General features: G+C 33.9%; 2 protein-coding genes and 1 long non-coding RNA gene across 6 annotated transcripts in view; 1 reads left to right on the forward strand and 2 right to left on the reverse strand.

The window, feature by feature from the left end:
- Cyfip (Cytoplasmic FMR1-interacting protein Sra-1) overlaps positions 1-2,057 on the reverse strand; it is a 44,762-nt gene extending 42,705 nt beyond the window's left edge. The window contains exons 1-4 of one of the 2 annotated variants that reach the window (XM_074134334.1): positions 1,638-2,057; positions 979-1,554; positions 721-900; positions 457-638 (exon numbers count right to left, since the gene is read on the reverse strand). In XM_074134334.1, coding sequence (XP_073990435.1) covers positions 457-638; positions 721-900; positions 979-1,188 — 572 coding nt within the window. In that variant the 5' untranslated portion in view covers positions 1,189-1,554; positions 1,638-2,057. Of the gene's footprint in view, positions 1-456; positions 639-720; positions 901-978 lie in introns of both variants that reach the window. The other variant, XM_074134333.1, reaches the window with a different exon arrangement.
- A 133-nt stretch (positions 2,058-2,190) lies between these two features.
- Positions 2,191-11,917, forward strand: LOC141457407 (uncharacterized). Its single transcript, XR_012460375.1, has 2 exons — positions 2,191-2,477; positions 11,662-11,917. It is a non-coding gene; the product is annotated as an uncharacterized lncRNA (long non-coding RNA).
- LOC141457406 (phospholipid phosphatase 1-like) overlaps positions 4,284-15,910 on the reverse strand; it is a 30,141-nt gene continuing 18,514 nt past the window's right edge. The window contains exons 1-8 of one of the 3 annotated variants that reach the window (XM_074134339.1): positions 14,818-15,062; positions 13,542-13,699; positions 11,626-11,840; positions 9,619-9,739; positions 9,362-9,535; positions 8,406-8,587; positions 7,578-7,688; positions 4,284-5,176 (exon numbers count right to left, since the gene is read on the reverse strand). In XM_074134339.1, the coding sequence (XP_073990440.1) occupies positions 5,164-5,176; positions 7,578-7,688; positions 8,406-8,587; positions 9,362-9,535; positions 9,619-9,739; positions 11,626-11,840; positions 13,542-13,699; positions 14,818-14,908 (1,065 nt within the window). In that variant the 5' untranslated portion in view covers positions 14,909-15,062 and the 3' untranslated portion in view covers positions 4,284-5,163. Of the gene's footprint in view, positions 5,177-7,577; positions 7,689-8,405; positions 8,588-9,361; positions 9,536-9,618; positions 9,740-11,625; positions 11,841-13,541; positions 13,700-14,817; positions 15,065-15,910 lie in introns of those variants that run through there. The other 2 variants (XM_074134340.1, XM_074134341.1) reach the window with 2 other exon arrangements.

The raw sequence follows: 15,910 nt of genomic DNA on the forward strand, positions 1-15,910 counted from the left end.
AATATTCCAATATTCGTTAGTTGGACTTCAATTTATAGCGTTAGATTTTTCAATTAATAAATAAGTACTGTAATAAAATAAATATTGTACCATTGCGTGACTTATCTCGAACGTTATGATGTCTAGTACATGAGATGTACGATACATCAAACTCGTATTTATGGTTCCATGTTCAAAGTATAAAATTTAAAGGATGATTTTAGAATAAATACCCAATTGAAGATTTTAGAAGTTTTGATTGGAAAAACAATTTCGTGCGTTCTCGTAAAAAACAAAGTTACAAATACTTTGTGGATGTTTTTAAGCCTAAATAACAATTTTCAGAAAGCAAAGCGTTGGCGGTTGGAAAGAAACATCGAGCAGCAAGAATAGATATTTTTTAACCAAACGGATAAAAGAAAGAAAAATCCATTATTGAAGATGTCCCAAAATTTAAAAAATAATATTAAAACAAACCTTCTATAAGTTGAGTAGTCATTTTTAACACTTGACTTCATATTCTTCAGTTCATCAAGTACAGCAAACATATTTATAAATTTTCCTAGTGTAAGTAGATAGGCTTCGGATACAAAATCCTTTCTTTTTTCAGTGTGACAAAGGCGTTTCACTTCAGCAGAGAAACGCTCAATTGCTTTCCTCTAAACGTGTTAAATTCAATTTATTACGAATTTACCCATTAAGGTGTCGAATTTTACTTAGACATAAATATGTACATATTACCTGGAAATACATAAAATTCAATAATTTGTTAACCTCTGGACCTAGTACTTCTACAGTTTTTTCATATATTTCTACCCTATTGGGTTGTTCATTTGATTTTGGCTGGGGAATTGCTCGAGAGCAACATCTCCAGGTATACAGCATAACGGCATGTTCTTGACCTTCCTCCAGCAGTTCATTCTAGAGAAAGAATGTGAATGTGCAGAAATATTAAAAAGACACACCACAAATACTTAAGAATTAATAACCAATACTTACCAAACTAGCATGAACAGTCGCCTCTTCAATATATTTAGCAATGCCTGTCACAAATCCATTTCTGTCCTCAAAATTTGTATCGAAATTAGCTTGATACACTATTGAACAAGGTTGTGCTTCAATACATGGTTGTTCATCTGGCAATGTCAATTCATCAAGTACATCAACATTGGACAGGGCATCCGTTAACGTAACTTTATCGGTCGACATATTATTATTTAAAGCAGATACAAATAAATTCTCAAAAAAAAATTTCAGCTTGGCGCTACTATTATTTCATAAACTGAAGGAATATTATTGCAATTACAGTAGAAAAAATTATTCTTCTGTGCTTCATTTATCACTGACAAAAACATAACAGACTTCCAGTTGTTGTTCAAAACTGCTTAAAAAAAAAAAAAAACTTTTAGGAAAAACGTTTTAAACTTGGTAATTCACAAACATTATCCATTAATGTTTAATCACGACTCGCCCCGACTCAAGACCGATTTCTATAACACGGCTGCAGCTATCAGAAGTCAGGAAACCCTAAACATGGTGGAAGGGCGAACAACAGTGTAGCCAGATCAGTTAAATCTGAAATATTCAATTAAATCATGTTATAATTTGAACGATGTGTGAAAGAAAATTTTTTGCAAGTGAAAAAGTCAATGCTTTACTTAATTATCATATTTATGGACTCAATTCAAAACATTAAATAATATCCTCATCGTCCCAATATTAAAGCTGAAGAGTACTGTAGATTGTAATAAAAAGGGCGGTACCACCAAAAAGGGGAAGGAACGCAGGCAATCCAAAATGCCCATTGTTCCTCTACGGGTTTACTGTTGCATAGAGGCAGTTTCTCGCAACATTGTTCCAAACTTTTGAAGTTATAAGAAACACATTTGATACAAAAAAATAATGCGTTTTTCCTATCGCGAATGGAAAATATGAAACAAAGTTGCACAAAATTTCATAAAGTGAACATATCAAATAATCATGTAGCTGTCTTATCTCCTCGATCCCCAGCACAGCTAAGATTAGCATTAAAAGTAAGGCGCACGAATTAACTACAACATTGTTTAAATAAAATCTACGAATAAAAGAGTGTTACGACAATAAGTAGGTTGAACTTAACGTTGACGATGTTTTGATTTAGTAATCGTTCTCAATGAATGCGCGAACAGATTAGGGCCAGAACTCGAATGTGATTTAAAGGTTAAAAATGAGGAAATCTCTGGAGGGGAGCATTTGATAAGTGGATCGAGTGCAGATGGCAGTGATTTTAAAGTCACTCTCAGAATTAATAAATTTATATTGAAGAAAGAAGTGTTCTCATATTGAGTTGAGTAGGTTATGCCTTAAATTTAAACACCATCTATGCTCGAATGGCTACTGAAGGCTCATGTAAGAATGTGGGCATTTGGCATTCCCCAGCAAAAAAAAAATTACAGCGCTTGTTCTGGATCCTACTGTGCGCTTTGAATAAAAAGTCCATGACCAAGCGATGAAAGTTGGTAAGTGAAAGAACGCAATTTATAAAAAGTGTATTCCCTATCTCAAAGAGAGATTTAGGGAGAAATTCGGCGAAAGAGATGACATTATCTGGTTTGGTGGTGCAAGAGGTGTAACTCCAAAGCTCACCTACGACTTCTTTCGAAGTTAGGTAATTGCAAGGATTTGAAGATTTTGGACTTTTTCTGAATAAATTCTGCACCATCACCTGTATACTTGGGTTTGTAAATAGTCATGGTTTCGTGTTGTTGAGGTAACACTACTCATTCCGTATCTTTGCTTTTTTATTCTTTAATCGTTTTATTTTTTCATAAAAATTATTATCCATAAGTTTTAATTGTGGATACTTAGTGATATTTTGGTATACTTGCCTTATGACGGAGACTATTATCCTAATTTTTGTTGTCTATTTATCTTACTGTTATTAAAACCGTCTGGTAGGCCAGTTGTAAAAGGGTTGATCATCAAAAACTACACGAAAAGCGAATGTTGAATAACACCGAACTTTTGCATTTTTTTTTTCTACAAAAGATAAAATTCCCAAATTTTCTTAAAAATATAGGGCATACATATATGTATATAATGTCACCGTGGCTATCATTACACTGTGTGTCTAGAAACCTAATGTAGTTTGTCAACATTATTTTTGTAACGTTTAAAATGGTTGTTTCACTCATGTGGATACACCTGTACAAAAATTATTCACTTAACTTTTAAGCTGTTCTGATTTTAAAGAAGAAAACGATCACAAAAATAGTAAAATTGTGAACGCTTCATAAACCAATGAAAAGAGATATAGCCCACACTTTTTACAATTTTCAGTTGGATGTTTGCGATACGAGGACATAATTTACTTCAGCCACATTTCTGTACTTCAAACAAAATTGAACCTAGTGGCAGTTTAATCATTAAAAAAATTAATAGAAAATAAAGATCTTAGGGGGGAAAAATTAAAACTAGCGAGAAAACTAAAAATTTGTTTTGATATTGAAGAAATAAAAAAGTGCAGAACTACTGGAATTTACGTCTAACTTCGTGCCTGTGAATATACAAGATACACGTCTTTTGCTTTGACGCTACAACGTATGAAATGTTACTACTGCTCATAAGAAACAGGTATGAAACTTGCCCACTTAGAGTGTATTTTTTATAGGCAATACACATATGTCCCTCTGAATCTTGGACTCCCTCTAGTATTGAGGCAATCCTGGTAATCATAAAGGCTGCATCGAGAGTTCATTTAGACTCACTTCTCTCCCTATACGCGAAACAATTCAATTATAACTGGTTTATTGCATCGTCATGCCTAAAGGTTTTTGCCGGCAATGGTCAGTGTTTTTTTGGATACAAAGTTCTTTATTCTATACATACATTTTTCATACCATTGATGCCCTTCACCAGCAGTTTCTGAAAATAGGTGACAAAAGACTTTAGTAGGTCACTGTGTACTATGATGAGCTGGTACTGGAATTTCTTCCTAATCATGTTAAAAGCCTAAACCTCGCTCTTTCAGGTATGCCATTATTTTGATACACGTCTCATTTTTTGCGGAGCAATCGTTTGAGTACGGAAGAGGAGGTGATAGGAGGTTTATTGAATTCTTTCCTGCAAAGATCCATCGGGAAGCCGAAGAGAAAAAACTGGTACAAAAAAGGGTTGAGTGTATTGTACTTTAAGGCATCAATTAGTATTATTTTTCACTAAACATTTAAAATAAACCAGCCAAAAACGTAAAAACTTTTGTCATACCCACTTCTAAGGATGTAGAAAAAAGACGAGTACAAGGTACAGTCACATAGATAAATAAATATACTTAAAAATATTTATTACTATACGGTTAACATAAATAGTACAAAAATATAATCACAGAATCATAGCAAACCTTTCATTAGTCTTGTTTCAGTTATCCAGAGCACTCACTGAATGTGACCAATCTACCAAATAACATAAAATATCAAGGCAATCACGTAACTGCAAAGATCAGAACATTATAAATATTTTCCTTTATGTTTTTACCTACGCATAAAACTACCTATTTAAAATATAATTTTTAAATATTTCCCTTTCATTTATTATTTGACACACATTATCAGTTATGAATAGAAAACACATCTATACATTTTGTTTAGAGTGCCTATGATAAAATAAGAACTAAACTTGAAAATATTCCGGAAACTTAGAGCCATCAATATCATTAGCGATACAAATGTAATGTATAATTTAATATAAAAATATCAAAAAGTAGTAAAGAGAAACATAAAGATAAAAAGCTGTTGTTTATAGTTGAGGATTTTTTTGATAAACTATTACAATATGTGCTAGTTTCGATTCTCGTAGAGCAGCTTGGATTTAGTTTAATACAATGAATACAGGTATCATATGCTATTACTGTCGCTTTATTTGGTAGAGAATAAGAAGAGTATGCCGTTCTAGATCAATTGCAGTTCCATGTTTCAATTCTTTCATTTACATCTTTTATGAATAACTTCACCGTTAATGATAAAAAAAAAAGAAAGAAAAGAAAAAAAATCAATTTATGCTAACAATCATCAACTATAACTTTGTAGAATATATTATAATTTTTGTGGACCCTTAAACTGATACACCTTGCGATTAAAAGTAAAATTTTAAGAAACGTTGATTTCCAAACAATGTTTACCTATTTGCAATTAACTTCAGTTGGGTAGGCTATCTTGAGGCACTGCAAAAAAAAATATATATATATTTATATTATTTCTTAATATATAAAAATATATATATATACCAACAAAAGAAATCGACCAAAACTTTCTAAGTGTCGTCTGTAAGGAGAGAATACTGTTCCGGGAATGTAATCTTAGACGTCTAAGTAGTTCCGCTTTGTCAAAGCCTGGCAGCTATGTTGAGTTCTTAGTAGACACAGCTTTTTAATTAGTCTGAAGGATATGCTTAAGTTTCATAATGAGTATGGAAGTAAAAACTCAGCTAATACATTCAGCCATCGAAGTCTTACTTTAACTTCGGACTGGAGATAAAAGATCACCACCTTCCAAATATATGATGAATAATTAATCCAGGAAAATCAACTATAATTGTTTTCGCTAGTTGCTCTGACAAGTCTAACTCCCTAACTGTTAGATAAAGATCCACGTTAATTTGGGTATGGTTTCTCCCCGATCGAAGCTCAGAGCTTATGCATCTTATTTTGTCTCACCCCAAATTTCTCCCTAAACTTCGCTTCGTAAAAGGGTACATACTCGACATATATTACTTTTTAATAGTGGAAATTCATTGGTTGCTCTTTTGTCCATTACTTCCGTTATGCAGCATTGGATCAATTATTGAATACCAATCTAAGCATAGGTTACACAGGCCTGGTTTAGTTACTTAGTATCCAAAACATTTTACAAGAAAATCACAAAATAATAATAATAAATTCACTAAAGCTGCCATTTCGATCAACCGTTACCCTTAACCCACATATTTGCAACAATACCTTTAATTGTTATTAACATCATCCAGGAGATAAAACTGCAAAAAGCATATTTAAATGGTTGTTTATTTAATAGAGAGCAGAACCTCTATTGGAACTTCGTCAAAATGAATTTTCATATGAAAAATATTTCATATAAGTTAACGATCTAAATTTATGTAGTAAATAGATTTAGTAAATATGGCACAATGGCATACAAAAACAAAGAAACCTAATTTAGAAGTGCACCGGACAAATTTACTAATAAGACTAATAATTGACAAAACTTAGGTAAGAGTTCTTCAACAGCAGGCAACAGTATAATGTCATCGTCCCCGTAATAAACAAAATGAACTTTTGATTCATTTTTGTATATTTCAATCTGTAAAAATTTCTGTAAAAATATGCAAATGTCGTTTAAATAATGGAATTCCAAATCAGTCTTCTAAACACTGACTATATTCCAATCGAATCGGATGATTTATAACAAAGTAATGGTGAAATCTGTCTAATCACCAATTAGAAAATATACAGATTAGTGAGACGAAAAAGTCGATAATTTTCCAAACCGAACATTAATTCCTACCTACATTGTCATGTAACTTGTAACGTTTTAGAATATTTTCCATTACCGTTTGAAAAGTTGAAACTTACAAAAGACAAGATTCAGAGTTGATGAAAATTATAGAGAAATTGCAGCAAGAAGTAATGGCACCCCTCTTGAAAAAAGTGTCTCTGGGTTGTCATCACAATCACAAACCAAAAGTAGTCGCCCCTCGAGAATAATCCCAATGATTACGGAACATTTCCACCGACCTGCTATGGGAGGGCATCAAGATATATATAACACAAAAAACAGATGACAGTTCATTTAGAAGAATATGGATGTGGACATCGCTCAACGAAGGCAGCTTTCAGACATTTGCTAAGAACAAACCGGCACAGATTATATTGTTTGGATGCCTTAGTTCGGAGGTGACAAAAAAATCCATGGAGAAAATATTCGTGGACCACCTAAGACCATTTCCTCGAAGGAAAAAGCGGAACACAATGCTTCTTGTAGTTGTTGATAGTTTCAGCAACTTTGCTGCACCCATTGTGAGAAGCTACTACTAGAAGTGCTACAGAGGCACACACGCGAGAATATTTCCAACATTCGGGTTGCCAAGGGTTTTAGTTTCGGACAATGCATCGGTTTCACAGCATGAGAGTTTGGAAATGTGAGCTTCAAGAACGGAATAACAGTTTTAAGGAGAAATAGATTAAAATCTAGAATAGAATATATCATCCTACTGGTGTGAGATTGGTGTGGAGGGTTTGTGCCTTATATATATTTAAAGTATAAAACAAATAAAAAAGGATTAGGGGAGAACAGGCGCAGGAAAAAAATGACTGTGTGTTAGCGGAGTTAGGGCGAGTGAGTGGAGGAACCAAACCAGGAGATAGTAGACAACTTTTTTGACAGTTAACATTGTTTAAACTTTGAATATAATAATTACATCTGTTTTATGTAAGTAGTAGTATTTGTTTAGTTTGGATATATAGGTTTAGAAATTAGGTACAGCCCGGTAACTGACAAATTTGTGTCAATGTCACGCCAACAGCTGGTTCGGGACCGATGAAGGGGATTAAGGTTCAGGATTTAGCCAACCTTTTCATCTCCGTGTTACTCCCAATCCCTATACGACCAGGCTCACAGACCAGAAGGACATCTTCAACAGCAGCCAGCTCTTCCAGTCTCCTGGAACATTCTAACGCCATGCTGGAAGTAAAAATACAAACATTCAGCTTACTACAATTTTCGTAGTTGCAACTTTTTAAACATTTCTTTAAACTTAATATTTTTTTTTTATAATTTTGTCGCCGATAAAACTATACAGTGGGTAGGAGTGACACATTAGAAAAAAACCGAAGTACTCCCTACTTTAGGACCCTCCTAAAATAAATTCTCTAAGAAAAAAGTTTTAAGCAGACATGATTGGCGTTTTAGAGTTAAATTTTCAAGAATTCCGTAGGTGGGTATTTTTTTAAAATCGCGGTGAATTAAAAAAATCTGGCTTCCGGTCACATAATTGATTTACAAAAATTGAATATTAGCTTCACTATTTTGGTTCTCGTTAATATTATGCAACTACTTAACATGTAATTATGTGACATTACTCAGGAATAGCACTCTATAAGGCCACATAAACTGCTCATAGAAAGCTCTTCTTCAATGCTCTTTCCCAGCGATACGAAGGTTTAAAGCTGTAATTTCTTGAGGCAATAGATAAAATGCAATAGACTTATTGTTTGATGATCATTTGCAATACGAAAGCAGCAGAACAGTTTTGCATTCATTTAGATGAGTCTTGTATTTTGAGCCAAGACATAAAATGCATAAATTAGGATCATTTTCATGCGTGCAGTCTTATTGCATATGAAAATCATTAGATTGGTTTCGATCACATTATTATTATAAGACTAAGGTAACACTAACAAAGGTGAAATTTCAGCGTTAGGAGGTCGATCAATATTCGAGATTAACCATTTCATTGATGTATCAGAAGTTTCTTCTTGACTAATGAATACCAATGAACCAGCTGATTTTTCTTGAAAAGTATCACTTGAGTTAATACATTCTTTTTCTTTAGTCTTAAATCCAAAACTAAATGACTTTATCTGAAACAAGAACAAAAGAAATAATAACAATTATTTGTGAACCTCTTACAACTATCTTTTACTTTAATGAATTAAAATTCCAATTTAAAAATGTTCTCACAAAAATACAAACTATTATAATATTAAGAAGGCCCCAAACTGTATTTCTGCTAAAAATTTGACAGGATTACAATACTTCATCTAAGTACAAACAAGAGAAGTAAAATTAGTATCAAAAACTAAACTTTTTAAAGCGGAGCCTTCACAGTGATTCCGAGGCGCAGAAGTAATTATGTAAATAGAGAAAAAGAACCTCACATATTCAGAAACTGGCTCGCTCTATGGAAATTAGAAAAGACTGCCACAGTCATTTGCAATTTTTACTTGCCAAAGTCAATCTGTTCTGAACAGAAATTAAGAACACTTTGCTGTGACTCCTGCTATTCGGTAAGTGCTTCATTATGGTTGTTTTCTTTGGGATATGAGAGCGGCTACTAAATATTTGTTGCTATTATCGATATACTTTTTATCAATAGTTTACATACATGCACTTACTTCTTGTGAGTTTTAAGTAACCAATTAACTATCTAACACTAGTTTATTAGAATAATTCGGGAAATTGAATATTGTTTAAAATATTTTTGAATATTTAGTAACCATCCTTGTAATTTAGTACAGTAATTACATACAATTTTCGAGAATCTGTTTGATTCATTCTTCCTGTGCCACCCCAAGCTGCCCACAATAATGTTACTAGCATTAAGAGAATAAAATTAGAACTATAAAAGCTCTTACTGAACAAATAGCGACAGCTGATCCAATAAATGCACCAGCTAATATGTCCCACCAATGGTGTCGATGGTCTGTCAGTCTTGATAATGAACAACCAAGAGCCCAGGAAAGAGCCAATGTCTGCAGCCATACTATTACAGAAGGTCTAACATCATCTAAACGTTTTTGTAAAAACCACTGAAAAAAATATAACGATATTTACATGTTTATAGAAACTATTTTTTAAAAAAAGGCTTAAAGTTACATACTGCAGAACTTACGGCTATAAATACAAATAAATAAAATGAAAATGAAGCATGCCCTGATGGAAATGATTTACTCGCATCTTGTATGTAATACGCAGAGATATTTTCATTAGCACATTCGAATTTCGAAATGAACCTGAAATCAAAATAATGCATTACTAGGAAAAAAATTAGCTTAGTGACAATACATTGAGCTTACAATTCATGGGATGAAACTCAGCTGGTTGCTCTTACATAGAGAAATCTATTCTCTTGTTCTAGAAATTTCTTACAGCTCATTGCCTAAAGCAGAACAGGGGACTTATTTTCAACTAAGCTCTATATTTGTTAATTAATTTTAATTATTACAATATTTTTTAGAATTTTGAGACAAGGCTTCCTCTTATTCATGTATATGCCACATTTGAGAGAGTACATTTTGCCGACAATCTATCACTTTACAGTTTAAAGTGTGTCTTTCTCTCACCAAAAAAGCCAAAAGACTTTTTTAACTAACGTTAAAGAAGTAATGGAGCGCCAGCAGCTAGACTGCACAAACCGAGAGGCATTTATATACCCAAAAAGCCCCCTAAGATTAGCGCAGGTACAATGTAACCTTCAGTTAACTAGAGCTGTTAAAAAAGGAATAACGCCTGAGTGGGAGCTAAAGGCAATAGCTCTAGAAACTATTATTAATCGATATCCTTCACCTGATTGGTTTCATGTCTACACTGACGGTTCAGCGCTAGAAGCAAGACTTAATGCGGGAGCCGGTGTGTACTCTGAAGCCTTTCAAATATCAGCACCTGTTGGGAAAGTATCCACTAATTATGATGGCGAGCTTGCCGGAATACTATTAGCCCTTGATAAAGTGAAGTGGGGTCCTTGGAGCCGTATTGTGGTCTTTGTTCACTCGCGTGCGGCGATTCTAGCTATAGCTGGAGCGAGCTATGCAGAGTCAGCAGTCATAGCGAAATGCAGAGCAGCGATTGAGGCTGCCAATAAAAGCAATAAGACTATAGTGCTCCAATGGATTCCAGGACACCGTGGGCTGCTTGGAAATGAGAGAGTCGATGAATTGGCAAAAAGAGGTGCGCAAATGCATCAACCTGAGCAACCGATCTCTACGCATGCTTTTAAAAGGATAACTGCTGCCTGTCTTCGATCAGAAGTGAAGTGCAGACAAAAAGCAAAAGCGGATGGAAAACGGTGGCAAGTATTGGTTGAACCAGGTGGACGAGATCTGACAACCTAATCTGACAAGAAGGGACGGCGTGGCCTGCTTCAGACTGCTCACGGGTCATGATTATTTGCAGGCCCACCTATATCGCATTGGGTTGGCGGTGGACCCGACCTGCACTCTGTGTGGAAGAGAAGACATGTCCTCCGAACACCTTGACGTGTGTCCTTCTATCGAGGACATAAGAAGTCTTATCTTATCGGACGATATCTACAGGAAAAAAGCATTAGTATACTGGGAAGCCCGACGTCGGATGGCAGAACTGCCGTGACTTACGGGTGGCGTAGATAAAAAAAAAAAAAAATTACAGCTCAGTGCCAAGAAATCTCTTTATTTTGATTTTTTAAGGCCCTCCGTTTACATCTTACCGTCTAAGACAAGTTCAGGCTTACAAGTTGTTCATAGAGTAACTAGTTCTAGATTTAACCTCCATCACATTGCGATATTCTAATGCTAGATTCTGGAACAATCAGTCAACTACCATACCTTTGAGTCACAAAATTCCAAGAAGGCCTGGAGAAGTTTAGGACCTGCAATTTGTAATTATAAGGCCAATTGCATAAAAACCCATTGAGGCTCTTTATGAATATTAGCGACTTGTTCATTTCTTAAGCCCAGAACACCCTCTCTACTTTCTACGTTCATTTTTAACACAAAAGGTAACTAATGATTCATCAATAAATTCAAGCTTTATTGAATCAAAATTATATTTTGAATGCCAGGATAAGAGATTGTTTCTTTAATATTTCTAAAACAAGTTATACAGGCTTATACACAATTTATACTTGCTTAAATTTACTTACTCATTTGTGCAATTGATAGCTTCTTTTGGTTTACAGGTATCTAGAAAATGAGGGCGAGGCTCCCCAACAATACCTTTTATCAAAACTGTAACCGTAAGAACAAACAGTAAACCCGATAAGAAGTCCCTGTACCAGATTAGTGCTTGTCTCCACCAACTTCGGTTATCACTGTGTGAACTTTTATTTTTCCTACCCCACCATTCTGTGGTCATCACCTTAACAAGAAACATATTCAAATAAAAATTATTTTTTTGGAAATACATTATCTTAAAAATAATACAAAATTATGTTATGAGCGTTCTATTACTAAACACCTACCTATAGACACCACAAAATTTTGGTGCATGAAAATAATGCTAAAATTTGCAGTCAGAAAATATACTATTGTTGGATTGATTTACTTTGAACAATTCTTCATTCAATTATTTATTCAAACCACATTAGTTTCTTCGCTATTATTTCTGTAAAGAGCATGTCCAAAACATAAGACCATGACCAGATCCTTGAACTATCATAACCCAAGGCAAAATGACGATTTGTGTAAAACTTTCTGCATAATCCGAAGGATTCCTAATATTTTGAAAAGAATAAATTGCAAGTGATGGTAGGTGTTTAAATTTGGAAAAATCCAGTTTGTCAGTGGGGAAAGAAACCCCACGCAATCCAAATTCCCTCACGCACATAGCTACTTCAACAAAAAATACAACCGATGAGTCTGGTCCCAGGCCTGAGCCACCTAAAAAATCACTGCTGACCGAAAAAATCGAGCAACCACCGTTAGGGGCAATAGCCTAAGCTTCTCCATCTTCAACCTAAATTTACCAAAGATTTTAAACCTTACTTACTCACTTCATCATTAATCCTTCATAATATGGATTGTTTTTTCTTCTCCGACTCACAAGCTCTACAAAAAAAAACGAGCATGATCCCTATTTTTTTAGAGTGTCCCCTTAAACAACAATACCCACTAAAAAAAAACATCTACTCGCTCATCCCAAGGCAGAGGCCCACTCTTCCAAGGCTCACCAAGTGATTCTCAGACTCGAAATAGACTGCCGATTAAGACCTTCCATCCATCCTGGAAACATCAATAAAACACAAAAATATTCGGATAACACTCCAGGCGGACCTAACGTTAACCATTTATACTAAGTAGATAACTTAACATTATGTAAATGACCAAAAGTATAAGTTTTTGCCATTCTTTTAGAAAGCAAGCCCGCTTCAGAGATTTTTAACTTCTCGTAATAAATAAGCGATTGTCCATACCGCCTACTATGTCAGAAACCTGTAAGTTTGATTTTGAAACAGTTTAGCTTTTCACTTTCACAAAAAAAAAAAAAAAAAAAAAAAAAAAAATGAATTCCAGCAAAGTTTTCATAACGGCTGATGGAGTGGTACGAAGCGCACTGTCACCGCCAGACAAGCCTAACATTGAACGTTCTAAGAAGCAGTCTGGAGGATTTAGCTCTATGCGCCTTACCACACCACAGCCGCATACAAACAAACATCCATGACGACACTACACGGCCCAAGCGCGAAACAACACTACAACTTCTCCCAGTCGACGCGACTACTTTATGACCACTCAGGAAGACTTGAATAGCACTTCTCCACAAATAAAAACTAATCCAGTCCATCGAAACCAGATGTATATTCTCGTACCAAAACATGTTCTATAGCATCATATTCTATCAAACACCCCTTTCACATCAGCAGGATAGAGTTCATGGAATTTTAAAACGAAGTATTCCTTTTTGATAACTGAAAATAATGCTTTTTAAACTGAAATTACGCTCGAGCGGGTTTTAGGAGAGCTGGGTCATATATTTCCGTTAAAATGTTGTAGCAGTAGAGTTAACTACTTTCTAACCTGGTTTACTTATAATTAAAATAAAAGATAAAAAATAACATACCACAAACAATGGCAGACTGATTGTTACTATAATCAAAACTCTTGGAGAGATAGTATCCCCTCTGTATTTGTAAGACAACTTTGGATCGCTGCATCTAAACCCCAGTGGACTTAAAGCTGGTACAATTCCACATTCAACTAATAAAATAAGGCATAATACTGCAACAAAATAAAATACTAAATTACAAACAAAACAAATGATATAAGATATTTTGGTTTTATATATTCACTCACTAAAAAGCAATTACCAAGTTTTCTTTAAAGTCAAGGCATTACTGACTATTGGGGCGGGTGCTGTTCTAGTGGTTATTTAAGCGAGCATGAAGTTAGAGTGGACAGTGACAATTTGTTCAAAAGCTTTATTATTTACGAAAGCACATTTCGAATTATTTTCAATGACAAGAATTATCGAAAAAAGAGTAGAAATGTGAAAGAATCATGCGTTTGTAGTGACACTACAGTTACTTGCACATATAAGTTCCATCATTTATTGCTCTTAAAAAATTAGAATAAATCATTAAGGTATTCAGGATATGTTTTGTAACTTTTAAGAACCCTAAATATTTAAGTTAGTGGATCATGTAGATCAGCCATTTCTTTAAGGGACATGTCGTAAAATTAGGAAATCACGGGACAGCCATTTCTTTAAGGGACATGTCGTAAAATAAGGAAATCACGGGAAAGTTATGGAAAATCAATTTAAAAATAGAAGATATGCCTATTTTTAGGCACAAACAACCAAGGTTGTTTTTTTGTTTTCTGCACCCGAACATATTTACCTTTTAAGATTTATACACCTTTACTTAACCACGTCGATAAGGTCATATTTCAAGGTTTCTGCTAGAACTGCTTTGATGATTTTCAGGCAGTACATGACAAACCAGTAGTTTCTGAGCAAAGGAACCCTTTTTCTCCTTAACTAGCTTGATGCAAATTTTAATGGCAGTTAAATAATTTGTTATTGCAAGTAAAAAATAAAATAAATAAATAAGAAGTTATTACATCACATAAAAAATTAATTAAACAACTTAGTAAACGCCAACTTCTGCTCCTAGGATTTGCACTTAAGAAAAATAACAGAAATAATAAAAAAAGTGTAAGTCAAAAGTATCAAATGCACTTACTAAGGGATGTAACTGGACTGTGTACATTTTATTTTTCTAGCAAAAGATATTTGGATTTTCTATAAATAAATGCTGCAATTTTTTCGAGGCTATTTTTAAATATTGAAATGGCAAAATGTCACAATCATCAAAAAAATAATTAATTAAACTTACAACACACTATTTGGTATCTTCTAAGAAATTTTTTAAACTTAAAATTGATAAACATTAAACGTTTTAATAGCATGTATGCACATAAGAACATTAGATAAAATGTAAAAAAATATTAGATATTTTATGGTATTATAAATCAGAAACGCTCTAAATGAATTTTCAAAAAAACTGATTTTTAACCAACAGTTGAACTCACTCCATCTAACTGAACGTTGAACACATCTCTGATAACCAAACAATAACCTAACTAAGAATGTCTGCCCCCTAAACGATCTATTTTTTTTTTATGAAAATATAAATGTCCATTAAGATTATTAAAATATGTTCATTACCTATAAAAACAATACACTGATTCTCTACGTTTTTATAAAGGTTGTGTTACTAACTTAGTGTTAATAATCTAAATTCGAAACAGAAAAGAAACATTGCTAAAAATCCCCTTATAAATGTTTCATTTGCCCTGAATATCACAAATGTTAGACTTGAAACACTCAGGATTTATTTGAATTCAAATCAGTTATCTCTCTAAATTGCAACCTTCCTTAACCAGCAGTCACAACTAACGAATGAATCGATTCCACCAATTAATTAGGTTTTTTTGTTTGGCGCATCAACAACCGAAGTTATTAGCGCGCATTAAGTAGGTATTATTAATTTATTCATATCAGATTCACCTATCCTATCAGAAATTATCTGCAATTTCAAATATGATCAAAAATAGGCAGGCAACATAATTATATTCTGTGGGTACCTGCAATAAAAAGAACTTTTGTTCTAACACATAGACGCTTGGGTGTTATCACCCTTCTTTGCCTTGATTCAAACCGCGAACATAGTACATTTTCTCTTATGGAGTTCTTCAACCAATTTCCCTTTGTTTGAAAGTGAATTTCTCGGCCCCTTCTTGGGCTTTCTTGTAATAATGCGTCCCAGTCATCTAATTCTCTCTTCCAATGGCAAAACGAATAACTTCGCAAAAAATACTCTGGACTTGCTCGATCGCTTGTGGGTGATAAACAGAAATGAAGTAGAAATAGCCCCCCTAGAAAAGATGAAATTTCTTTAACTGTCATAAATAAATTAGTTCAAGTGT

Source organism: Rhodnius prolixus, unplaced genomic scaffold, assembly GCF_049639745.1.
Source record: "Rhodnius prolixus isolate KJV_2025 unplaced genomic scaffold, Rpr scaffold_16, whole genome shotgun sequence".
Taxonomy (NCBI): Eukaryota; Metazoa; Arthropoda; class Insecta; order Hemiptera; family Reduviidae; genus Rhodnius; species Rhodnius prolixus.